The sequence below is a fragment of the Oratosquilla oratoria genome, chromosome 17, assembly GCF_046742065.1.
Source record: "Oratosquilla oratoria isolate Oo_2021 chromosome 17, ASM4674206v1, whole genome shotgun sequence".
In the NCBI taxonomy this organism is placed as follows: domain Eukaryota; kingdom Metazoa; phylum Arthropoda; class Malacostraca; order Stomatopoda; family Squillidae; genus Oratosquilla; species Oratosquilla oratoria.
The window spans coordinates 13,348,816-13,376,315 of NC_134793.1; the positions used below are offsets into that span (position 1 = coordinate 13,348,816).

The 27,500-nt window shown below is 43.9% G+C and overlaps 1 protein-coding gene across 1 annotated transcript in view; it reads left to right on the top strand.

Annotated features, from left to right (window-relative positions):
- Nucleotides 1-27,500, top strand: part of Piezo (piezo type mechanosensitive ion channel component) — a 168,269-nt gene that overhangs the window by 7,529 nt on the left and 133,240 nt on the right. Inside the window, exon 2 of the mRNA XM_076200470.1 lies at nucleotides 1,870-3,059. Within this exon, the coding sequence (XP_076056585.1) occupies nucleotides 2,993-3,059 (67 nt within the window). The 5' untranslated portion in view covers nucleotides 1,870-2,992. The remainder of the gene's footprint in view (nucleotides 1-1,869; nucleotides 3,060-27,500) is intronic.

Here is a 27,500-nt window from a genome sequence, read left to right on the forward strand (position 1 = left end):
TATTTCCATCTAATGTTTGATGTTCATCCATGTATAGTGATATGCGTTCAGTTCACCAGCTAGAATGAGGGTTGTAATCTTCTCGAGAAGTTAGAATTCTGGAGTATAATTGATGTACTTAATATCATGTAGATGATGTAAACGAAATATGTTTTCTTGTTCTGTGTTTGTATGATATTTCTTTTGTTTTGTCTTTAATGTTTTTTTTATGCGTTTTTGGATGCTTGTATGGTTTCATGTACTTCGTTCTGTTCTATATTTTCTGTTGTACAATTTGTAAGAGTTAGTAGTTTAGGATGTAGAAATTTTTCATACTGTACAATTGTTATACATATATATATATATATATATATATATGTACATATATATATATGTGTGTGTGTGTGTGTGTGTGTGTGTTGAATTACACAATGACAAATATGATCAAGACCCTGTGGATCGAAACGTTCATGCATTAAAATTCTCCCATTACTCATCGTCTACTTCCTTCACCTTCAGTTATATGTATACACACACACACACACACACACACACACATATATATATATATACGTATATATATATATGTATATACAGTATATATGTATATATATGTATATGTATATATATATATATGTATATATATATACATATATATATATGATATATAATGTACACACACACACACACACACACACACACACATTGTATTTTTGCATAAGTGATTGCTTGTTTTCTATGCCAATCATGTTCATTTGAATGATATTTCTCCCATGTTCTAAATGTACTGGGCTTTATATGTTGTATGTGTTTGAGCAACAGGTGCAAAATCCAAACGTTTTTCGTTGACGAGCGTGATGCGTTTGACGTGTACTCGTGAATGGCAAATGTTACACAGTATTGGCAAGTGTGTGTTTGTGCGCGCGTGCGTGTTATTGGTCAGGGACACCTGTGGCAAATGTACGGGGTCCAGGTTTGTCATTACGTCTAAGGTTCGCATTTAGTGGGTGGGAGAGCACACGCCAGTGTCACAAATGTGACCCCAACTCCCAAAAAATTATGCACACACATACGTGCGAACGCACACACACACATTCACACACACATACACATACACACGCATGTACACACACACACATGCATACACACACACACACATACATACACACACACACATACATACACACACACACATACATACACGCATACACATATACACACATATATACAAACATATACACACACTTGCATACACACATACACATATACACACACATGGGCACACACATACACACATATACACACATACACACACACACACACACACACACACACATACACACACACACACACACACACACACACACACACACACACACACACACACAAACGTGCGTACACACACATACACACACACACACACACACACACACACACACACACACACACACGTGCGTACACACACACACGCTTACACATGCACACACACCGTCATACTGGTGCAGTGACACCGACTTGTTCTGTTAACTAAGCGGTCTCGAGTTCTGTCCCCGCCTCAGGCTGGAAAGCATTACAAAACTCCAAGGAGTTTGTGTGTGTGTGTGTGTGTGTGTGTAAATGCAGATACGCTTATATCTAAAAAGGAATTTAAAACGAGGCTGTTTTTTATACCCAGTTAGGTATGCTTACGGTACAGGAAAAGTATACGATTATCAGTTCGTATGAACGAAAGAACTTGGTTAAGTAGTACCTGATTCAGTTCCTTCAGCCTCCTCGATCTCATCTGAAATTGGACATCGAACGTATGTATTTATTTGGGACCACACTGTAGCTCGACATCTTGTCAAACCGGGCTCAATTTTTCCTAATTTTTCTTTCTTTTACTTTCAGAAAAACAAAGAGGAGTTCGCGGACGCCTTCAGCATCCCTCCACGCCCTTCTGGAGGTGGAGGATCCTCCACTGGGCTTCCTCCTCGCTCCTCCTTCATCCTCCGTCATCGCCTTGCCTCGTTCTTGGGGGAGACTCCTCGGCCAAGGTCCTCGGTTTCTTCTTCAGAAGAAGGACTGGCCGAACTGGAGGGAGGTTCTTGAGGGGACGCCACCGAAGGAGACGACTCCGAAGGGCAGTGTGTCCTGGAGGACGGACCAGGACACACGGGGACAGAAGATCCTTGAAGTACAGGATCTAGTGTCCGCGTAAAGCTTGGTCCTATCTCGTCGTTTTGTGTCGTTTTCGAGTTGATCATTTGGAAGGGTTTTCTCGCGATCGACTGGAATGGAAATCCAGCACTCTAGAGTAGACTAAAATCAAGCGGCATCATCCACAAGGGGTTTGAATTGAGATCGAGATTGGTCCATCAACTGGAAACGATCCGTCGGACAACACCCGGGTTCTGCAGCGACACCGGAATGGTTGGGACTCTGCAGGGGCACACAGAATCCCCCCAGAAGAATCGGGTCTAAGAATCCCTGAGGGAATCGGTGGGACGCAGTCGCACGATCATTCTCGCATGACTGAAAACGGTGATATCTCGCTGAAAATAGGCTTCAGTCAGAGACTCCATTGGAGGGCGAGGTCCTGTCCAGCTCGTCCTTGAGAGGTCTGACGAAGAAGGGTAAGCCTGCCTCGGCTTGCTGTTGGCAGACATTCGAAAAATAATAACACAAAGATAAACAAATCGAACAAACCAGTAAATGAACAAACAAGAATAAAGTTTCATCGATTGTCGCAAACGGAAGTCAAGTATCATGCATTCCCTGCACTAGCCACTTTAAGAAGGCGTTCCTAATCATTGGCATTCTCCGGAGTACCTCGTCTCTGCGTGTGCATGACGAAATCTTCTTTTATGTAGACTTGACCCCCTCCCGAAGAAACCCACACCTGTAGACTGAACCGAGCTCCCCCTGCCCCCAGATTACTACTACTACTACCACGACTAATACTAGCAGGACCACCCCTGCTACATAGGGGCCTATCAATTTTTGAAATAAGCGTCTGTCTACATTTTCCAATATGGCGGCGCATCGGCTCATCGCGTCCCTCATCTTCCGGCTGATCCTACCCTTGGCATTGGCAACATGTGAGTATTTACGTTTCTTTAATGTAGATTATAAGACTATTCAAGAAATATATTATGCACATGCACATCAAATACTTTAAGTGCATCGAAAGGTCGGGGCAGCCATGGTCATTCTCTATGTTCGGCATGTTAGATTTCTAAGAATTCTAATTACATAATGCATACCATTTAACCATTTTCCCTTATGTATATTCTTTTTGTACAGCTGATTAGGGTTCACATTAAACCGTAGATAATTCATAAGTGATGAAATCACGAGATTATTACCTAATTAGCGTAGTCAGTGCTTAGAAGCGTGCTAGACATCGAAGCAGGAACCTTAAAAATAAAACGCCTATAACAGACGAGAGATGTAACTAAAATTAAATTAATATCAATAGAGAAAAGATGGCCCTTAAGGGGGCTCGTGTAGCTTGGGCTTTCAATAGTCCAAGACAGTGGCAGTAAGCAATATTCCCTCAATTTTTTTGCTGTGAGTGTGCGCAGAAATTTGCTTGTGCACAAACTTTGCCGTCTCTGGAAAGTATGTGCGCACCCATGGCGGCGGCAAAGTCATTTCGTTTGAAATGGAAGCGCTACAGTTAGAAGAGAGAGAAAAACAATTATTGCCTTGACGGTTTGGCAAGTTACCATATTTTTAGAGAATTTATAAGTTGATGTTTGGGTGAAACTTCTTTATTGAATGGATTTTAATATCATTTGAAAACCTTGTGTGCGCACATTTTTTTCTTTATGTGCGCTCCTTGTAAAACATGTGCGCGCGCACATGCGCATAGCTTAGAGCAGTGATTCATAACCTGGGGGGGGGGCGCGCCCCCCTTAGAGAGGCGTAAGTGATTTTCAGGGGTGGGGGAGGGCGTGAGCCACAGGAGAAAAGTAGAAAATTTACCAGTTACGCGTTATTTTCTTAAGAAATGAGTCAGCAATGTAAAGGTAAGCTTATGAGATAATGCAGAAGTATCGTCATTACTAACTCTTATTTTCAAAAGTCTCCCAGGCATACCAGATTTCCTATGTATTGACCCTCCCCCCTCCCTGCCCGGGGGGGGGGGGTCGTAGAGGAAGAGAACAGTTCCCAGAAAGGGTATGATAGTAAAATGGTTAAGAACCACTGGCTTAGAAGGAACGTTGGCCGTAGGTACGATTCCTCGCCAAGTCCTCAATCTACCTGGTGTGGCTAAGTATCACATTAAGACGTTTACCCTATCTGCATCTGGGATGCTTGCTGAAGCCGTGACGACGGATCACCCCGAGGTTAAAGAAGGAGGTGAGGCGTGTAGCTGCTTCCAAAGTCGTCACTTGTACTCTATGCACTTGGACTGTTAGGGCAGGTAACAGTCACTGATGGGCATTAGAAAGGAGTGCGGGATTCGAACCCACAACTAAGTGAATGTGAGACCAGCACGCTTCCGATGACGCCACCAGCGAACAGGACGCCACCAGAAGATGTACAGATGATCTTCACGTTTTCAAAAGGAAGAGCAAACAGAATGTTTTGATGCTGAGAAGCGGTCCTTGCTGGCGATACTGCGTTTCCGCCTGAAGAAACTTGAAGCTACAGTGGCATTCAGCCTGAAGCAGGTTCCCAGACGCAGCGTCTTGGAACGGACCCAGAAGTCTGCGGCGCCAGACGGCACTTCATGGTTCTTGATGTTTTGTCCAAGCAAAAATTGGTGCCATGGTGGCACTATCACACGGGGTTTCAGAGTGCCAGATACGCTTTCTTGGAACCAGATGGGAATGCCAAGTTACCATGCCGGGTGCCAGGGTGCCAAACAGATGGACTGGGTACCAGTTAGGGTATCAAAGTACCAGACAGAGTATGTAAATGATACCTAGGGTATCAAGGTATAATAAGGATGCCAGGCACCAAAAGGAAGTATTTAGGCACCTGCTAGGATGTCGAGGAACAAGGAGAGAGAGAGCCTTGAAAAGAATGTATGGATTGTGTGCATTTCCGTCAAGGTCTTGGTGCTTCAAACGAGGTGCACAATCACCAGACTGGATGTCCGGGCGCCAGTCGAGGATTTGTGTCGCCAGAGAGTGTGCCTCAGGCACCGGGACGTTATCAGAGTGCCAGCTGAGAGTGCCACAGTGCCGGATGGACCATTGTGATACAGGAAAATGCTCGTGTGTGGAAAGTGTGTGTGTATGTGGCAGGTATGTGTATTGTGTATGAATGTGTAGAAGGTGTGTGTGTATGTTTGTGTGAGTGAGTGGAAAGTGTTTATGTGTTGTATGTGGAAGATATGTGTGTGTACGTGTGTATGTCTATTTTTCTTAATTATACCTAATTTGTGTGTGTGTACATGCGGGCCTGCACGTGTGTACGTGTGTGTGTGTATGTGCATGTGTGCACATACCACAGTCCTATGTTCGACCTATCGATCCAACTCAACCATCACATCTCATCTCTTCTCATCATTTCACATCACACATAATAACACACAGTCACAAGACGCAACAAGAAAACCACTCCAGCGTCATAAACCATACTACTCAAACATTCACATCAACTTACTACTAGTGGCCTCCAACACATCCAAACATAAACACCCCCATCCATACACACGACTTGATGGCGCAGTTGGTAGAGTTCCCGGCTGCCACTACGGTGGTTCGGATTCGAATCCCGCCCAGGGCTGAAATTATTTCAGTATCGCTGCGCTGCGAGTCGTTACTCTAACTCGTGGGCGGGGAGTTGGGTGTGTGTGTGTGTGCGTGTAAGGTCACAGCATTACCCAAAGATCGGTCATATATGAGGTCTGAGCTCTCGTCTGGGAGGGAAATAGCTGTCGATCACGAGTCCAATACGTGATCCAAGACCATGGTGGTGAATCACATACAGAGAAATCGCAAAAGAAACATTCCTAACCGGACCAACGAATCAAATCCTCGACCAAGCAACCCGCGATATCCACCCAGGTTATTGATGGTAGTGGTGGTGGTTGGGGGGGAGAGGGGGGCAACCCAAGAGTGCCTTGGCTGAGGTCACCACCAGACACAGCGATGACCTGGCACCAGATGCACTCGGTCACACAGAAGACACAAGCCAGTGTCTTACATAAGACACATTGTTCCACATTATCCTACTTTCGTTCATCTCAGACAACAAGATTCCTTCGTTGAGTGACCTATGGGCTAATCAGGTGATCGTGGCCGGATTTTTAGGGGTCGCGGGTCTTCTGGAAGAAGGATACAGAGCAATAAATGTGTGTGTGTGTCTGCCTGTCTGTCTGTGTACACAGGAACGTGATATATTGATGATAACTAAGCTCGTGAGGCCCCGTCTCTTTGTTTTTATCATAAAAAATTTGGCTTTAAATTTGCTCATGTTATCTGATTGTACTCCTAGTCCTTGTATATAACAACAGAAAAAGCAAACTTGACACAGCAAACCTTTTCGTGTATTACATCTGCATACAAAGGGTGCAGATAGAATAAACAACAACTTAAACACACACACACACACACACACACACACACACACACACACACACACACACACACACACACACACACACACACACACACACACAACTCCTTGGCCTTGAGAATTGGAGTGTCGGCTCGCAGTGCAGCGATGCTGAAATTATTTCACCCCCTGGGCGGGAATCGAACTCGGACAGCAGCTGCAGTAGCGGTTACGAATGGTACCTCTATGTTGTGTGTGTGTATGTATGTGTGTGTGTGTGCTTTGAGTGTGTTTATGTATATATGATTGGTTGTATAGTCTGTGCGTTTCTGTAGTATACAAGAAAGGAGCAACGCTCGTGGGGTTCCGTCTCTTATTCTCCAATCTATCGCACTTGTGTGTTTGCCTGTTTGTGTGTGCGTTTGTGCGTGCATATGTGCGCGTGCGTGCGTGCATATGTGTGTGTGTGTGCATGAATTTCTGGGTGGGTGCATATGTGTGTGTGCGCGTGCATATATATATATATATATATATATATATATATATGAGTGTGTGTGTGTGTGTGTGTGTTTTGGGAAAGGTGGAAGATGGACGGCGGCTGCCTGTCATTGTCTGTGCAGGAAAAGGTACATTAGATAATTAAATTTCGAATTTGCAGTCTCCTCAGGTTCTCTTTCGGGAAGAGCAAAGTCCAGAGGGGTTGGTAAAAAATAGATAAAAAAAGATAAAATAAAATAAAATAGAGACAGAATAAAAATGGTGAGTAAAGGTTGACTGAGTATATTGGAAGTCAGTGGAGGCGTCCACACACAGCCGCGTAGTTTTTCCTCGACTATGCGGTACCGCCCCGATTTCTGCACGGTTCAAACCGCTAGTGTGAACAGGGTCTATCCCATTCAACTCATGTCAGCCGGTTGTGGTGTAGATACGAAAAACCGGATATGGTAGGCCTCGCGCCGGCCCGTACATCCGAATATCATCTGATGCAGCTTGACCGCGCGAGGACTGACGTTATATTTTTCTGGTGTTTGATCAAACATTTTGGTGTTTTATGATTTTATGTGTTATTTGATCAAATGACAAGAACCTTGTCATCGGAGTTTAAAGGGTTAAAGAGCCCCATAAACGCTCAGGCGGTCTGTCCAGCAAACCAACACTGTTAGGTAAAACTGAGCGTGTATGGGACGTTGAAGCAACCTGTGCAGGCCGCCGGAAACGCTGTCACCCCATGAGATCCCACATGAAGAATTGTCACCCCAGTACGCCGAATATCAACAGTGGAATAAAACTTAGGTTAAGTTGAATAGGTTAGGTTAGGTTGAATGAGGGTTATGGTTATTGTCATCAACTTATACAACCGAAGAATCGTAAACCCAGGATGGCCCACATGAAGAATTGTCACCCTAGGATAGCCCACATGAAGAATTGTCACCCTTTCGAAGTCTTGGGTGATGATTCTTCATCTGGTCCTCTAGCTGACAGGTTGGCTAGTTCCGGCCAGCGTCCGGTTCAGGCCTTGTCTGAGCGTGGATTGGCACATGAGGCGGTCTTTCAGGCCATATTTCTCAGTACAGCGCTTTGCAGCTTACCATGGGCATGTCTACCGCACTGAGCACCAACTTCACCACTGAAGAAGAGGAACGATTTTGGAGCAAATTCAATAATATATTTAAGGGAAATATATGCCTTTGGAAAATTAAGTCTAACGAGTATTACGAGGTAAGAAAAAAAAGGAAAGAAAATGCGGCGTATGAGTTGTTTGTTGAGAAATGAAAATAAAGGGCTGGTGGAGTTACCCGAGATTTTGTGGCCAAGAAAATCAACAAGAAGAGCCCCTAAAGAGGAGGAAGAAGCTACTATATCCCAGCATGACCAGTCCAATACGATACAAAAGGATCACCTCACATTGGCCTGATATCAACACGAACTTAAACTGAGGAATGCAACATCGAGTATGTGTAGTAGCAAGAAGAACATAAGTATGCAAGAGACCATTAGGCCTACACTAGGCAGTTCCATGTCCATTACCACCTGTCATCCCCACCCATAAAATTGTCTAACCGTTTCTTAAAACAACTTATAGTTTCAGCGCTCACTACATGGTTACTAAGTCTGTTTTATTCGTTGACCACCCTATTAGTAAAACAATTCTTGCCTATTTCCTTCTTAAATCTAAATTTGTCCAGTTTAAATCCACAACTGAGAGTCCTGCCCTGTTGTCTTAATACGATGACCTTGTTTGCGTCACCCTTGTTAAAGCCTTTGATCCACTTGAAAACCTCTATTACACCGCAACAGAAACGATGTGTAACAATGGAATGAATTTATACAGACACACCGATTAAGTTCATCTTGTATGGAATAGGGTCGTTGAGATCATCTGAATATTGGCAACAAATACAACACACACACAGGCATACACACTCGCACACAAAAAGACGCAAATCTATATAATGGTGAACTTATCCAGGGCATTTTGAGTTCGCTATGAAAATTATTGTGATTCCTGTAAAACCAAAAACTGGGACATAGTGTAGGTCTAACTCAATCCTCTACAACTAGAACAAGCAAACTTTAAGTGATTTGTTGGTCACTGCAACAGCTGTTGCCGCAAGTAGGTCTAACACTTCCGTATCCATGGGAGAGGCCAGGCTTCATTCTGTAGTGGCTCGCTAGAACTGAGCTGTTGCCTTAGGGCAGGATTGAATAATGTATGGGCGATACCAGCCGGCCGGAGAGGCCACCTGAGCGTGTATGATGCCCCATTTTTGTTTTTGTTTCTTCTTCTTCTTTTTTTTGAGTCCGTGTGGTGTGTGTTTATGGAAGACACACCTTGCAAGAGATCAATTGGGATGGTTTAGCTTGTTAGAGGAGCATGGAGACGGGGGGGGGGGAGGAAGTTGAGTGGAATAGAGAGGCTACAACTATTAGAGCAGGGGTGGCCACTCTAGTAGCTGACCGAGCTCATGGGGGCTTTGAAGGCGTTGTATGCTGTGGGTGGCCGCGATGTGTAGGGCGTGTGTTCTGGGCGTAGGGATAGGGAATGGGAGCGAGGAGGGTGATGGGGGGAGGGTGGGGAGGGTCAGGTTTCGGTTGTGGATGAGGAAATTAACCAAAATGCTTCGTTTGCATCGGAGACTGACCACGCCCGTGTCGGTGGCGGTGGGTCGCCACACAGGGCGGACTGTGGGGCATTTGCACCGTCCTCTTCTTTTACACACATACGCACGTGGTCTACGCGTCGCACACGCATAATTACGCATACACACTCACTCACGCACGCACACGCGCGTGTTTGATTTAGCGTGAAGGAAAAAATGGGAGACGAGATTTTTGAAAGTTTGGACTGTCTTGTAACATGCAAGTAGGGTCATGTTTAAGTGCGAGCGTGTGCATATACACAGACGCGCGCACACACGCACACACACACACACACACACACACACACACACACACAGACACACACACAGGGGAGGCCTCGAGCTGGTGGGTCCGTTTATTGACTCTTGATTACACGACTCGATGACGCAGTGGTAGCGTTCCCGGCCGCCACTACGGCAGTCCGGATTCAAATCCCGCCCAGGGCTGAAATTATTTCAGTATCGCTGCCCTGAGAGTCGGAATAATTTCAGTATCGCTGTGCTGCGAGTCGTTACTCTAACCCATTGGCGGGTAGTTTGGGGTGTATGTGCGTGTAAGGTCACAGTATTACCCCTAGATTGGTCATACGAGCTCTAAGCTCTCATCAGGGAGGTTAATAACTGTCGATCACGAGTCCAAACGTGATCCAAGACCATGGTGAATCACACACACACACACACACACACACACACACACACACACACACACACACACACACACACACACACGCAAACACACACACACACACGCGCGCGCGGTTGGTAGAGTCTCAGACTGTCACTACGGCGGTCCAGGTTCGAATCCTGCCCAGGGCTGAAGATAATATCAGTATCGCTGCGCTTCGAGTCGTTACTCCAACTCGTGGGTGGGGAGTTGGGTGTGTGTGTGCGTGTAAGGTCAAAACATTACCCATAGATCGGTGATACGAGCTCTGAGCTCTCTTCCGGGAGGGAAACAGCTGTCAATCACGAGTCCAACACGTGTTCCAAAGACCAAGGTGAATCACACACACACACAATAATAATGATAATTCCAGGAGGTAAAAAATCAACAAACTGTCTTCAGATCTAACCTACTTACTGTAAAAGGCACAAGAAGCAGTACCTTGCGCAGGTACAAAGACATTTTGTGAAACCGTGTTTAAAGATTGGTGATGCTATTTAATAGCAAAGCTGATTGAACGAAAACCGAACCACGTGAAGAGGAGAGCCACGGCGAAAACCTGTGTCTTATGATAACGGACAAGCTTTCTTGAAATCAACCAAGACCCGAACGAAGAAGAGATCGATCTATTGGACTTGGTCATCATGAAACTCGAAGAATGAGGTGAGCAACGTCGATTATGGAACACTGTTGAGCAAGGAAGAACCGCAATCCACTGAGATTTGTTGGGACCTGGTCGTCATGAGGTGAACAACGTCGATTATGAGATACTGTTGACCCAAGAAGAACCGCAATCCACTGAAGTTTGTTACCTGGTCATCATGAGGTGAACAACGTCGATTATGAAACACTGTTAACCCAAGAAGAACCGCAATCCACTGAGGTTTGTTACCTGGTTGGTTATCATGAGGTGAACAACGTCGATTATGAAACACTATTGATCAAAGAAGAACCGCTCTTCAATGAGGGCACTGAAAACAAGAAAAAACTTCAGTGTAAGAAGTTACATAGGACCAAGGAATAAGACCAACAAGAGACGTGGATACAGAAATGATTCTTTGTAGCTAGAATCAATACCAAACTCGAGAAACGCGGCGAAAAGGTTAATGGAGGGGATGAGGGAGTTGGCAAGGGGGAAACTGGACCATTTGCTTCCAGTGAAGGTGGTAAGCTTTCCACGTATACATTACTCATCAAGGGAAGGGGAAACCATATTACTGGGCCCACGTATCTACTCTCATATATATATATATGTATATATATAATATATATATACACACACACACACACAAAACACCACTGGAAAAATGAAAAGAAGGGCGACTGAACGTTTTCGTCTATTCAAGACATCTTAAGAGGTACAATACATACAGAGAACAAGGACAATAAATATATATATATATATATATATATATATATATATATATATATACATATATATACATACAGAAAAGAGAATAAAAGGAACATGGAAAGGTCCATTGATACCTTCTCAATACAGATGGTCAGGTTACAAGTCTACCATCGACAACCCTTTTTATCAATATATATATATATATATATATATATATATATATATGTATACACACACACACACATATACAGTATATTCCATCGACTGCGTTCAAAAGCTGGGACACTGTCCCTACCTCCCACTCTCCTCACCCTCCTTTGCGTTTTTGTAATACGCGTGTCATATCCGAATATCTGTTAATTTGGAATACGCGTATTATGTCATGCGCCACTTAAGTCGGAATGCGTCCTTTATGTCGGAATGCGCCAATTATGTCTTAATGTCGAAACTGAAATCTTGAGTGTATCAGCTCAGTCTCTCATACTGAAGAGCTCACAGTCTCCCATGTTCTTCTTTGTCAGCACGAATTTCACGATTGTGTCCACTGTGTCAGAAATGGTACCACAGTTGTGTCAGATATGTCTGACGCCATTTACCGTAGAGCGAGGTGGCTGGACGTGGGAGAGGATCATTCCTCCCCGCTTCATCCCCATTTATTTCATTCCTACGAGACACGTCTCATCCTGTAACTGTTCCCCGCCTCGTCCTTGATGCGAAGAATGTCCCTCGTGGACCAGTGCAGCGGCGTCCAGCAGTGACCAGGTCATCGCTCGTTGGCTTCCTGGCGCTCAGCCTCGCCTCTTATTTTCCTTTCCCACATCAGTCCCTGTATCTCTCTCTCTCTCTCTCTCTCTCTCTCTCTCTCTCTCTCTCTCTCTCTCTCTCTCTCTCTCTCTCTCTCTCTCTCTCTCTCTCTCTCTCTCTCTCTCTCTCTCTCTCTCTCTCTCTCTCTCTCTCTCTCTCTCTCTCTCTCTCTTTCTCTCTATCTCCTTCTCTCTGTCTCCTTCTCTCTGTCTCCCTCTTTCTGTCTCTCTCTCTCTTTCTCTCTCTCTCTATCTCCTTCTCTCTGTCTCTCTCTCTCTGTCTCTCTCTCTCTCTTTCTCTCTGTCTCCCTCTTTCTCTCTCTCTCTCTCTCTCTCTCTCTCTCTCTCTCTCTCTCTCTCTCTCTCTCTCTCTCTCTCTCTCTCTCTCTCTCTCTCTCTCTGTTTGTCTCTGTCTACCTCAGTCTATCTCTCTCTCTCTCTCTCTCTCTCCCTCCCTCCCTCCCTCTTTCTCTCTTACACTCTCTGGAAAGGCGTAGAATGCGGGGTGATCTGATATAGTTATTCAAAGGGGTCAAGGGCTTTAACAAGGGTGATGCAGGCATGGTCATCATAATAAGACAGCAGGGCAGGACACGCAGCACTGGATTTGAATCGGACATAGAACTACCTAGTGTAGGCCTTATGGTCTCCTACAGTTTCCCTCATTCTTATGTTCTTATGTATAATACTTCTTCCCTCTCTACACGTTCTCTATCCTTCCCCTCTCCTCCCTTTCCTCCCCTTCACTCTCCTTCCCTCTCCTCTCCCCTTCCCTCCCCTTCCCCTCCCCTCCCCTCCCCTTCCCCTCCCCTCCCCTACCCACCCGTCCCCTCCTTCCTACCTTCCCCTCCCCTTTCTCCACATCCTCTGCCCCCTCCCCCTCCCCCTCCCTCCCTTAGCTATTCCTCATTCATAATCGAGGGATGAAATTGTAGAAACCGTCTTTTAGAACAACGAAAGACTTGAAATTGATGGATATCTATTTGGAAACCAGACCCCTTGATTAATCGGTGTTTACACCGACTGGTCGGTCGAATTGGGTCGTCCTGCATTCCAGATGGCAGAGTCCATATTTTACGGCTATCTTGCAATACATTTATTTAGTTGATTATTTGATCAATCAATTAGTTAATACATTGATTGATTGATTGATGCATTTGTTTGTTCATTCATTCATTCTTTCATTATTTTTTTTTCCGAAGAACAATGATTTCACTGATATTTTTTGTCACCACCGTCTTATTACATGACGCCAAGACAAAAATAAAGTATATAAATAATATGTAAATAAACAAGTAGATAAACAAATAGATAAATAGATAAGATATATGGTGGAGACTTACATAGATGGATCGAACAATCGTGAAAACGCACATCTGCACTTGTCCTCCTTCGGCCCAGGCAGACTCCCGATCCATCTTCGATTTAGACTCCCCTTGAGAGCAGGGTCAACGCCCGGGCGGTAAGCCACGTGACCTTACTGCCTCAGCTGAAACACGGTGATGAATGAATAGTAATTATCTTGTCATGACTCTACGGTTCTAGGCGTCGTCGCCGGTCATTGTTGGCATGACCAAGTGATACTTAAAATAACTTAAAGAAAAAGTTACATGGACTCGAGTTCTTTAGGAACAAGACAAAACTGGGAAATGGTGATAAAGTCAATTTATTCATTTTTATGCCCCCCCCTTTTTTTTTTTTTTTTTTTTTTTCGTTCGTCATACTAAGAGACGTCCCCCTTTTGCTCTCCCCCTTTCGGCTGTATCTCTCCCTCATCCCCTTCCCCTTTTGTTCTCCTCGTCACCCTTCCCTCTCCCCTTCACTCCCCATTCTCACCCATTTCCCTCCCCGTCGTCTTTCTCCTGATCCACGTCTCCAGTTTCCTTCCTTCCCCCGTCCCTCCCACCTTCCCTTTTTAGTTAATTTCCTACTTCTACCCTTTGCTCGATCCCTTCTTCCCTCACCCTCTTGGATTTCTCTCTGATGATTGTCCCCACCATTAAGCTCTTATTTCGTTTACTCGTATCTGATTTCGTCAGTTTTCAAATTTGGGATTAGTAGATTATACCTGGGAGTATACGTTGATTGTAAACTATGCGGCTTAAACATACAAGACGGGAAATTCTCAATACACATATTTATAATTTTTTATGACTGTGATTCGCTCATCTTCGGTTTCACTACGTGGTTCCATAGTTCGATCCCAAGGGCTGCCGATAACTGACACTTGCCCCGGCTGTCTCATAGGGCCCACACGGTTTCACAGGTGGGGCCACAAGCCAGTAATGAGTGGACTTTGGCAGAGCTGTGCGTGTTCCTCGATGCGTTCCTAGGTGCGTTCCGCTTTTGTTTGGCCGCAGTTAGCGCTCCTAAACTATTAAAGCTTAAGAGACAGGTTCATACCGAAATAAAAGTCCGGCAGGCCACATACTATACCAAAGAAAAAATTCGTAGGCCACATCCAAAAGGTAGGCCACATACTATTCCGGCACCTATATTGCTTTAATAGTTTGGGAGCGCTAACCGCGGCCAAACTAAAACGGAACGCACCGAGGAACGCGCCCAGCTCTAGAATTTGGTGAATGTCATAAGAAACATTATGTTATGACGGATCCTTTATTACTCCGACGTTTCGTTTGTTAGAGATTTATCAAGTACATACTAGTACCATACTTTTTTGATAAAGCTAATCGTCGTATATTATAAAGGCGATTTTGTTTCTTCTGATAGACTTGTCGGGAACTACCAATGACATACATTTAGTGAATTACCTGACGAAGCTGTTTACTGTTCAAACGATCTTCAAGAGGTTATGGAACAGAAACGCATAAGTATGGAGATACGTGAGCAAAGTTTCGCCCGCTGCTGAGCTTCTCCTGTCATGAGATCGTCAGTTCACCTTTCCTCCGACTGTGAGACTTCTCTTGATTCCATCGCCGTGCCTTTTCGCCATTTTCAGTTTTTTAGGCCTGTGGGACATTTTTTCTTCAATATGTGTAACTTTTCTTAGCAAAGTAACGCCCTGGACATATTTGGTAGAAATTGAAATCCGGGCGAATAGTCTTCTAAAGGCCGGGGGAGGGGGAAGGGGGCATGGGTGACATCCCTACGGATCAGAGGCACGGACTATTCTTATGTAATTGGAGAGTAATCTCCACTCAAAGAAGATTGCTGAATATTTGTACTACCCCTGCTTTCTGGTGGTTGTGCTCTTTTCAAAATCTCTCCTGTACAATTTTTAAAACTCCTTCCAGTCTCATTCTCTCTTGATCATTATGTTTGTTTACTCCTGTGGCGTAATCGGAAGCGTGCTGGTCTAGGATTTGGTTAGTTTTTGGGTTCGAATCCCGCACTTCTCTCCGATTACCAGCAGTGATTGTTACCTGTCGCTCCAACAACCCAATCGCATAGGGCTTGAAGGCATAGGGTTGACGGCTTCGGCCGCAGCAATGCGTCTCCCGGCGTACGCTCCTCACCTCCTTTATGAGGTCAAATCACACCTGTGACGATCTCGCAGATGTTTTGATGAAGCTGTGAGCACAGGTTTAACTCGCCAAATTAGATTAATACGCCTCCTTATCCATTTATGTAAGATTAAATGAGCTATCGCAATTTATCAGTCCGTTGCCCCACGGAGCCCAGGTACCTGGCAATTGCCGGGCCCGGATGTGACTCAAGGAAGAAAAGAAGTCTTGTCTGGGTTTAGTTAGGGTGGGGCATTGTAAAACGTGGTGGTCTGTGTCTTCTTTATCATTGTTGCATCTGGGTTGTTTAATTTCTTGTTAACTTTTACTGTCATATCTTTGATATGTGGGCCGAAGGTCATGTAAGTATCAAAGGTGAGGCTTAGATTTTTATTCAAGAAAAGGATCTGGCCGCTTCATTTAAATAACTGTGTGTTTCTTCGATTTATGGTTGTCTGGAACAAGTAATGTCACTGTTGATATCTGATGAGAAGCCTTCATGCTATTATTTTTTCATAAGCCATTGTTCTAGTTTGTATAAGTTTGGGTGTTCTTAGCAGCTATTGTGTAGTTGCTGTGTTGGATATTATTAGGTCATCTGCGTAGGTGAGCACTTGATTGTTATACTCTGGATGTGATGTGGGGAGGTCACTTGTGAAAAAAGTTGAATAATGCAGGTGAGAGTGTGTATCGTCCCTGGGGGCAAGGGGGGGGGGACTCCATTGAAGTGTCTTGCAGTCCCAGAAATCTGGTCGTTTTCGGTAACTGTGCGCTGTCTACTAGCTAAGAAATGTATCAACCATTTCTTGTTATGGATGTCTGTCTCTGTAATTTTCCTGTAATGTATGTCCAGGAACTTTATAGATTCCTTGTTTATATGTCTTGCTACCTTGAATGTTTATTCTGATGGTACTTTCACCCCCATCCCAGTGGGCAGGAGACAGAGATGACTTTTCATCCATGAGGAGCTAAGATATGGTGGAAACAAGGGGCGGTGGATGGGAGTGGAGTGAGTGGAAGTGGGTGCGTGCCTTTGACTTGGCTACCTCCCCTATAAGGGGGAAGAAGCTTCGGTATATTGATAGACTTTCACCCTCTAGCACTTGTGTGACGTTTGTGTGACATCTGCTGGTAGAGCGTCCCTCCTTGAATCCACATTGGTTTGGGGAGTTGGGTAGATCAGTCGTCGATCATCAATTAGCCTATCCATCAGATGGATAGTAACAAGACGCTGGTTTTTATGTAATATGGGTATTATATATACTCTTCTGGCAAAAGACCATTAGGAAGGCCAATATATCCCGTATTTGCGGACGTATAAGTAATGCCCTCGTATAAGACGCACCCTTATTTAACAAGGATATTTTGTGGAAAAAATAGTAAGTTTCTTCATACATTTATTGAAAGATGTTTTAAAATGGTTTTCTGTGGAAAATGTATGATTCTGTGCATTCGTAATACCGCCGCATTAGAAGCAGGAGAATTTTATGATGCATAAAAAAAAAAACACATCTTATACGCTAGCAAATACGGTAGATGAAATAATGGTATAATGCACGTTGTCAAAGAGTACTATGTAGAGAACCCAGTAGCAGAATGGCCGGGGATCGCCACCGATCGAAGAAGAATGTGGAGAGGCTTAGTGAAGGCGGCCATGGGACTGTAGACCCAAATGACACAGGGGACGCCCCATCTCCGCCCCCTCATGTGGAAAATAGAGACGATGGGGGAGAAATCCCTTCGGGCTGCGTCAGAGTAGCATTTAGACATAACCACTCCCTACTCCCCCCCATCCCACGCCCCCTCCCTTCCTTCTATCACAGTATCATCTATACACAGACATTCTCCACTCACCCCTATCTCCTGACTTCTTCCTTCCTTGCTCAACAGACATTCATCCTCTTGTTCAAAGCCCATTTCACCCCATCCATCCTTCCATCTCATCCTCGGTCGTCCCCTCAAGTTCACTCCTTCCATATCTGCCTTCCACACTCTCCTTGCTAATATTTCTCCACTCATTCTTTCCATGTGTCCAAACCTTCCCAATACACTTTCATCAGCTCTATCTCCCATTGCCTTTTCCATCTCCACTTTCCTCCTCACCTCGCTTCTCACTCTACCCAACCTAGTAACCCCTACCATACTTCTCAGACATTTCATCTCAAATAGATTTAAACTTCTCTCCTCTTTTAAATCCCAAGTCTCCGCCCCATGCAGTGTCGTCGGCACAATCACCACTTCATACAATCTTCTCTTTGATTCCATTCTCGGATGCCTATTTCTCATGACACTTTTTAACCCCCCAAGGTATTTACTGGTACTTGCTTCTCTCAATCTACAATATGCCTCTACCCCCACTCTTCCCTTTCCTGGCATGTACGACCAAAAATACCTAAAACTATCTACATCTTCCAGCCTTTCTCCCGTAAAACTTCCCTCCAATTGTGCCATCCTCTATCATACATACATATATATATATATATATATATATATATATATATATACATGGTTTTTATCGTTTTCCACGTTTATTAATTTTCGTACCTATTGTATATGTGTGTTCCCCATTTGTCCTTATCTTTTATTTTTTATTTGTTTTGTGGTGTCTATTTGTTGTAATGGTTCTTTGTCTTGTCCTGTGATTTTTTGTTTGTTTTTAGTTTGTTTCTCTTCTTTTTGAGGTTGACTATCTGCGGTGTGGAGGTGCGCTTGTATATTTTTCTATAGCCTCTTAGAATATAGCCTTTGCTGGTCCTGTGAATGGTCGTAATGTTATCTATTCTACTACTTCGTCCATGGACGAGAAATGGTCAACGGGAAAAGCCCCGACGACCTCTAGTCACTCTTCCCTGATCCCTCCTACGCTTGCCTTCCCCACACCGCTTCACACACACACGCGCGCACACACACACACACACACACACACACACACACACACACACACACACACACTTACTTATATATATACATATACGTACATGTGCATATACATACATACGAATACGTACATGTGCATATACATGCATGTGCATATACATAAGTATGCACGCAAGCATATACGCACGCACGCATCTAAGCACATACGCACGCACGAACGCACGTATACCTACAAAGGACAATTGTTGGCCTTTAACGCGAAAAGGACCCGGGAGGAGGGGGCGGGGGAGGAAGGGGAGGGGAGAAGAGGGGGTAGGAATGGGGGGGAGGGAGGGATTTTTTTTTAATGGCGAGCGGACGGGAATGCCTTGATATCTTCTCTGTCCAAGGGGCGTGGGGGGACGGGATGGGATGGGTGTCTTCTCGGGAGATGGATAAAATGGCCTGGTAGCCACCAGAATGATACAATGAGAAGCCGAGAATTGACGTGAGGTTGTCTCTCGTGAGATGTATGTATGTGTGTACGTAATGTCTCTCACGTCCATGGCTTCTCTGTCTTTATCTCTCTATTACTTCTTTCGTTTTCTCTCTCTCTTTCTCTCTTTCTCTCTCTCTCTCCCCGCAGACCCCCTAAACTCCATCACCCGTTATCTGTTTCAGTGGAAGGGGGTACAGATATAGAGATAAGAGGACTTCGTCTCTTTCGTCTCATGTTTCTTCTTTTTTATTTATTTATTTATTTATTTATTTATCAATTAATCAATTTATTCATTTGTTTATTTACTTATTTGTTTACTTGTTGATTCATTAACTTATTCATTTATCTATTTTTATTTATTATTATTATTTTAATCTATTTTATTTTATTTATTACTTATTCATTTTATCTTTATTTGTTTATTTATTTTTATTCATTTATCTTATTTTATTAATTCACTTATTTATCTAGGTTTGCGGGGCTGGCACCCGTCCGATCCTCAACCTCGCAGTGTTCCTGGTCCACTATGAGGTCGGATTGAGGATAAGGGGAAAGGGGATTTGCAGTCTTGACGTAGCCAGCCATCATATCTGCTGCACAAATGCATCTTGAAGACCCATAACTGTACTCTGTGCGTTAGATTCTACAGAAAATTAATATAAAATCAATTCCACAGAAAATTAATATAAAATCAAAACAACCAGACCACAGGCGTTACTAAGGGATAAGATGAAACAATGACGCACAAATAATTTAGTTGATATAAACTAAATTGTTGGCGCGTCATTTTTTCGCCTTATCCCTCAGAAACGCCAGTGGTCTGGTTGTTTTGATTTTATATTCTTTACTTTTGGTTGGTACTACATGTGGACAAGTTTTCCATATGTATTACTTCTTTTAATGATACAAATAATTATCTGCAGTCTCTCCGGGTTTCGAACCGAGGCCTCACCTGACGCCAGACCAATGCTTTACCGACTATCGGAGATTATTTGTAATGATATGCGCTGTCACTAGCGATTCACTTCAGGTCAGATATCAACAGATATACCATTCGCTAAAAATGGTATTGCTCGAAAAAGTTATGGAAGTCTTGATTTATAGGTCAGATATCAAGACTTCCATAACTTTTTGTATTTACAGTTTAATGTACATAAAAAAACATACTGACAGTATTCTATATAATTTCACCATCTACATCTTATCAAATTTGGCAAAAAACAGTTTTGTCTTCATTGCGTCGTCTGCTATTCGAAACATTCCGCCCGTGCGGTTCGGGGAATTCCGCGTTCGTGACGTCACAGTTGCCAAACAAACAATATTGTTATTCTGAATATCTAGACTTCGGAAAAGTGGTATGCGAGGCGCAATTAAAAGTGAATTTTCTGAATAAATTCTTCTGTAATAGGTAAAAACTTTATTTGTATGCTTTTAAAAAGTACTTTTTCGATGATTTTTAGTGAATGGTATATCTGTTGATATCTGACCTTTCAGGTTCTTTTAACAAATTTGAAGAAATCTAAGATATCCTCAGGGTACCTTCGTTCTAAGAAAAAATAATATATTCTAAGACATTAATATAGCAATTATCTATAACATTTAGTGTATTGTCAGTGTACTGTAGTAGTTTATCCAAAACCGTCTCATTCACTATTTCAGCATTTTACTGCATTAAGCCGATGTTTTGGCGTCGCTAGATGTAGTCAGATTAAAGGGGGGTGGGGTGATTTAGGGGCCAAATTTGATCATTTTGAAAAGATCACGTGACGATAGCCACAACTTTGTATACAACGCCCATCATTCCCCTCCCAACCTGGTTAGTATACTTTCATAACCTTTCGAGTCCAATGACTTGTTAGGGAGACACTGCTGTGCCCAACAATAAGCCGGGCCGAGCAGTGTGGCAACGCCCTTACGCGCATTATCGACTGATTCCCGTTCAGATGAACAAATGGTGTTTATCAAATGTGAACGAGTCCAACTTCTTTACCTTACATTTATGCTCAATAATTTTATCTTATTTTATTCTATTTCATTTTTATTTTTTCTTATTTTACTTTTATTGTAATTATTGTTTTATTTTATTTTTGTAATTTATTTTTTCACTCTGACAAAAATGTGATGGTTTATTGATTCGTGGTTAAGAAATTTTCTCAAATTATCCCAAAATAAATAATAATTCAACCAACCTATTGGTCAACCTGTTGACAGCACCGCATAAAATCCAACGTTGCATCATCTCCTCTCAGACCTTTGTACAAACTTTTCTTCATCTTCAGGAACACTCGGGCAGCTTCAGTGACAATTGATCACCTACCATAATACATAGCTAACCAGTTTGTGCAATACATTTACCTTTGATTCGTTTCAAATGCAGTGCATCATCGCGTTAGAAATGGTCGGAGCAGGTCAAGAGGAAGACCCTGAGGTAAAAGTCAAAAAGCATTCGTTTTGGCACTACAGTTGGACACAGATCCTTCATTTTTAAATTATCCTCCCGCTATAGCTCTCTCTCTCTCTCTCTCTCTCTCTCTCTCTCTCTCTCTCTCTCTCTCTCTCATCTCTCTTTTTATAGCTCTCTCCCTCTCTTCTTCCTCTTTTTCTGTTCTTTTTTTCTGTTCCCTCCCCCTCTCAGTCTTCCCCATCTCTCTCTCTCTCTCTACTCTCTCTACTCTCTCTCTCTCTCTCTCTCTACTTTCTCTACTCTCTCCTCCTCCCTCCCCCCTCCCCCCTCCCCTCCTCCCCTTTCCCCCTTTCGTCACTTCCCTTTATCCCGTTGTGTCCGCGTCTTAACCCATAGGAAAGCCTCCGTCACTGCCACTATAGGAACACTTTGGTTTATGGGAGGAGGTTGGGTCGCCATGAACGAACGTTTCGCTCGTAAAACAAAATTAGTCTTTTTAAGTCCCCAAACGGAGGATTATTGCTATCCGTGTATGTGTGCGCGTGCGTGCGTGTGTGTGTAAATGTGTAAGAGTGTGTGTGTGTGTGTGTGTGTGTGTGTGTGTGTGTGTGTGTGTGTGTGTGTAGGTGTGAATGAAAGAGAGATGATGACAGGTGGTAATGGACATAGAACTGCCTACTGTAGGCCTTATGGTCTCTTGCAGTCTTCTTCATTCTTATGATCTTATGAGTGCTTGCGATGACGCTAGCAACGTACAGGGATCAGTGATGATCTCATCATAACAATGTTTCCATTGGAAGTCGTATATTACCATCTGTAATGTTTACATCCTGATGGAACGTTTATATCAATTACCTTAAGAAACAAATATTGATGTCATGGAGCGGAAGTGTAATTTTTTAATAAATGTCCTTGTTGGACTGTTCGAACCCTCAAGATTCTCTGTCTCTCTCCAAGAAATTATTTTCCTCTTCTTGTGCTCTTCGGTAAAATTTGTTTTTAGCGGCGATGGTATAGTAGACGAGGACAGAGCTAGTGCCCGGGGTTTCGGGTCAGCTTCCAGGTGAGACGGTTAACCACAGCAAATCAGTCTTCGTACTTTTCGAAGAAAACGGCGGAAGTGACTCTTCTTATTTGCTTCCTTCTTCATGATTTCGGGTTTATGACCTCCTTGACCTGTGACCCAAGGATGTTCTTTGAGGTCTTTAAGACTGGTGCCTTCTTTCTCGAGGCACCTCTTGATCAAGTCTCTGCAGGGTCTTCCGATGTGTTCAGGGAACCGGAGCCTTTTGGATTTGGCGTTGAAGGGGAACTTGTGGCAGAGGAGGTAATACAGAAACTCTCCAAGTTGGTAAACGGAGGCTCTTTCAATGTCCTCAGGAGAGAGTTGGCCTTCTTGGGTGAACTTCCCCAAACCGAAGTCCAGAAGCTTGATTTTCAGACTCTCCGTCTCTGAGTCCTTGAAGACAAGAACGTTCCCTTGCTGGATATCTCCGTGGGCTACTCCAGCCGCATGGCATTCAGAAACAGCTTTTACCAGCTGTCTGAACACGCTCCTGGCGTCTTCGTTGTCCAGGTTACCGACCTTGGACGTGTAGTCCCAGAGATCTGCTGCTCCTGGGATAAGCTCCATGACCATATAGTGGGAGCTTCTCTCGAAGAAGTGTTCGTCGAGGTGGATGACTTCCTGCACGTGCTGTACCTTCTGCAGCAGTGCTACTTCCAGGGGCACCGTCCTCTCGGCGTCTGCCCAACGACATACCAAAGCCTTCTGGACCACTTTGATGGCCACTGTGGCTTTGTCTTCGATCCTCTCGGCGGAGAAGACGTGGCCGAAGACGAACCGATCGGTCATCGAAGTGCAATGAAAACCTCACGGTCAAAAAGACGGAGGCCGAGGAGAGAAAGGGAAGCGGTAAAGAGACCGATGAAGACATCTGGGAGTTCGGTAACTTCGAAGGTCCACGATAGTATTCGTATGTCGCCGCTCGCCGATGATTAACCAGCGCTTCTGTTCTTAATGTTTGTTTCGCTCGGTGATGATCGTTTATCCATCAATGTTGGCCGTCAAACGATTGTCTAGATCACTTATTCTTTATTTTTGAAAAATACAAGACTGATAATTTTAACCGAACATACCAACGCGCTTACCCAAATATTATAATTTTTTCGCATCCGACCTAGTGATGGACCAGAAAGTCTCTTGTCGGCATGCTCCACCTTTGTAGTCCTTTGTAAATAAAGGCCTCACTCATTCTCTTCCATCCATGAGACACACGACCGATTCAACACTTTACTCCTGCAACTTCTCTATCTCGTCTCTCCATCTTGCGTCCGGTCTCATTATTCCGCGCTTGCCATCACGCGGCGTCCAGTCAAAAATACCGCGACACTCTCGTGGCTACTTGCCCCGGCTAATTTAATTTCCACTCCTCTCCTTTAAAAAGAAATCAGGGTAATACATAGTTTAGGGAGAGGTGTGTATCAAATGGGAAAATGTCATTAGGATAATGGAAAAGACCCAACATGACGTACAGTGTTTAACCAAATCGGTGCCTATTACCTCCGAACCGACCAACTGTAGCGATACGTGAAGGGGTAGAGAGTTGACCGCTGCTTTAAGCCCCATTGACACGGAGCTTATTTAGTAGCTGCTAGTGCTAGTTGCAAGTTAACTAATAGACAAGTAAAGCCCCATTGACACTGGACTAGTTTAGTAGCCGCTAGAGCTAATGACTTATGGACTACCCCTCTACTTGCCCGATGTCAACGGGAAGCAAGTCAACTTGTCTCCAAACTATCCTAGTCTGAACACTTACTTGCTTGGTAACCTAACTTGCAGATAGCACTAGCAGCTACTAAACTAGTCCCGTGTCAACGGGGCTTTAGTGTCCAGTCATACAAAAATACTGCGTAAATCTGGGCCATAGGGGTGTCACTGAAGTCCTGAGAGGATTGACTGCATAATGATTATGCACTTAACACTTTCATACGGTGTGGGATGAGCTGAAACATAATGAGAAATACAGCCAAGACAATATCACTTTGCAAAGCTTCGGAATCTCTATTCGGTGCTTCTTTCTTGTTGACCTCTTGACTACGAGAATTTGCCTTGAAGTGACTTAAGATCGTCTGCCTTTAACCAGAATGGAGCGTGGCAAGGATTGAAGGGAACGAGGAGAGGGAATCGGAGGAAGGGAGGGAGAAGTGTGAGTTGTTCCCTTTAGCTGATTCCCAGTCATCAAGGTCTGCGGTCGAAGATTCGAACTTGGGTTACTGCGAACTCTCTCCATTTAACTTCCACATCGATTTTGTCATTCTAACAAATCCGAAGTCCTTTTTTTTATGGGGGGGGGGGTTACCTTTTGCATCGAAAAAAAAACCCCATCTTATTTTGATTTGTCTTCAGAGGGTGAGGAGCCTACCCCAAGAGGCACTGAGTAGCTGCGGCCGATGGCGCAGAGTGCGGGGTGATCTAATAGAGGTGTTCAAGTGGATCAAAGGCTTTAACAAGGATGATGCAGACAAGGTCATCATATTAAGAAAACAGGGCAGGACTCGCAGTAATGGATTTAAGTCGGACAAATTTAAGTTTAAGAAGGAAATATGCAAGAACTGGTTTATCAATAGAGTGGTCAAGGAATGAAATAGACTTTAACCATGTAGTAAGCGCTAAAATTCCGTTTTATGAGAAAATTAGAGAACTTTATGGATGGGGATGACAGGTGGTAATGGACATGAAACTGCCTAGTGTAGGCCTTATGGTCTCTTGCAGTCTCCTTCATTTTTATGTTCCTAACTTTTCCCTATTATGCATTTGGATTGTTGGAGGCAGATAAGTCACTTTTGGGAAACGGAGAGGAGTGCGGGACTCGAACCTACAACTATGCGAATATAAGACTACCACGCTTTCGATTACACACCTTTCTTCATTTGAAAGAAATCATCAGATGCTTTTCGTAACGGAGTCGATAAAGAGTTTTTAGATGATCGGTTGAATAGTTGACCCGCTCCCTCTCCCATCACTTGAGCTGGATCGCGACTCGATGGCGCGGTGGTAGAGTTCCCGGCTGCCACTACGGACCTCCGGGTTCGAATCCCACCCAGGGCTGAAATAATTTCAGTATCGCTGCGCTGCGAATCGTTACTCCAACTCTCCATGGCGGTGAGTTGGGTGTGTATGTATATGTAAGGTCACAGCATTCCCCATAGATCGATCATATATGAGCTCGGAGCTCTCTTCCGTGAGGGAAATAGCTGTCGGTCACGAGTCCAACACGTGATCTAAGACCATGGTGAATCACATGAAGAAACTACGTCAGAGTTGTCACTGATGACAGGGAAATGGGATTTTGGCGTGCAAAGGGAGCCACACCTTCGGAATTAAATTGTCAGGTAACATACACGCACAAAATAAATAAGTATACAAACAAATTAATAAGTGAATAAATAGATAAATAAAGAAATGAATTTGAAAGAAAATTAGTCAATCAGTAAATAAACAAATATATATATATATATAATAACTAATAAGTAAATTCGTATATGAATAAACAACCAAATAAATTAATAAAAAATGAATAAATAAATAGTTGAAGACGGACAAGTTGATGTAAGGGCCCAGTTACACCAAGCCTACGACCTGTTTCCAACCACTGGCGACCAGGTGGTCGCCGACCAGTTGCAGGTTGTCTTTGGAAGTCGCTGGTAGTCGGTAGATAGATCGATAGATAGATAGATTTCAACACACACTGAATATTCCCCCAGCATATAGATTTTCATCTTATCAACCACATTAACTTTTTTCAGGTCAATTCCTTGCATAGGTTTTGTGTCGCCGACCGATCGCTTGATTTTTGGTCGAAGGTGATCGGAAACAGGTCGTAAGCTTGGCGTGACTGGGGCTTAAGGTTGTCATTCTTCGTCACCAGAGTTGACCCTTGGCTGAATAAAATCACTTGGCGACAACGAGAACGATAACCAACGCTTCTGTTATGGCGCCAATCTGTCGTGCCGAAGAGATGGAGTCATGGAGATGGTAAAGTGGGTCCTACACGATCAATATTATTGCGCAATATTCCGTATTGTACAATATTATTGACAGTGTAAGGATGGTATTGAAGAGGCATACGTATTTATCCTCTACATTTGATGTCTTCAGTATATTGTGTTATTCTGCAATACCATCCCTACTCAGTCAACAACATTGCACAATACGGAATATTGCGCAATAAAATTGATCGTGTAGGGCCCACTGAAAGGAGAGATTTAAAGAGGAAAAAGTAAAAATGCTGCGTTGCTCTGGTCCGTAGGGTTGTTGCCCGAGTCTCCTTAAGGTATTTACTACATAAAACGTGTACTCGTCACCCCATAAGGAGGATGGAGGGCTTATGGGTAAAAAGGTGCTGGGTAGAGGATGTTCGGACAGAAGAATAGAGAGGTCACTGCTTGCATTTCAGGTCAACCCATTCGTGATTTTACGAGGTCACCCGGTTCCCCGGAACCCCGTCTGAACACGAGCCGGATCGGTCGAGCCCCAACGTGAAGTCCAGGTTTTGGAACTGGAAATAGGCTGTAGGGTCGTAGAGGGGAGGTAGGGGGGGGGGAGTTTGAGTGGGAGGGAAAATGGAGGGATTTGGGGGGGGGTGACGGAAGGAAGGGTCCCACTTGGTTCCTGATGAGGCCATTATGATAATGTGACCCTCGTTTGCACCCATGACACCCTTGGGGCCTCTCCCTCTCACCCCACCCCCTCCACCACCACTCTCACCCACAACATCACCCCATAAGCCCACACAATTTCTTCTTGCCTGCTACTACGCAACTTGTATCTTACCCCCCC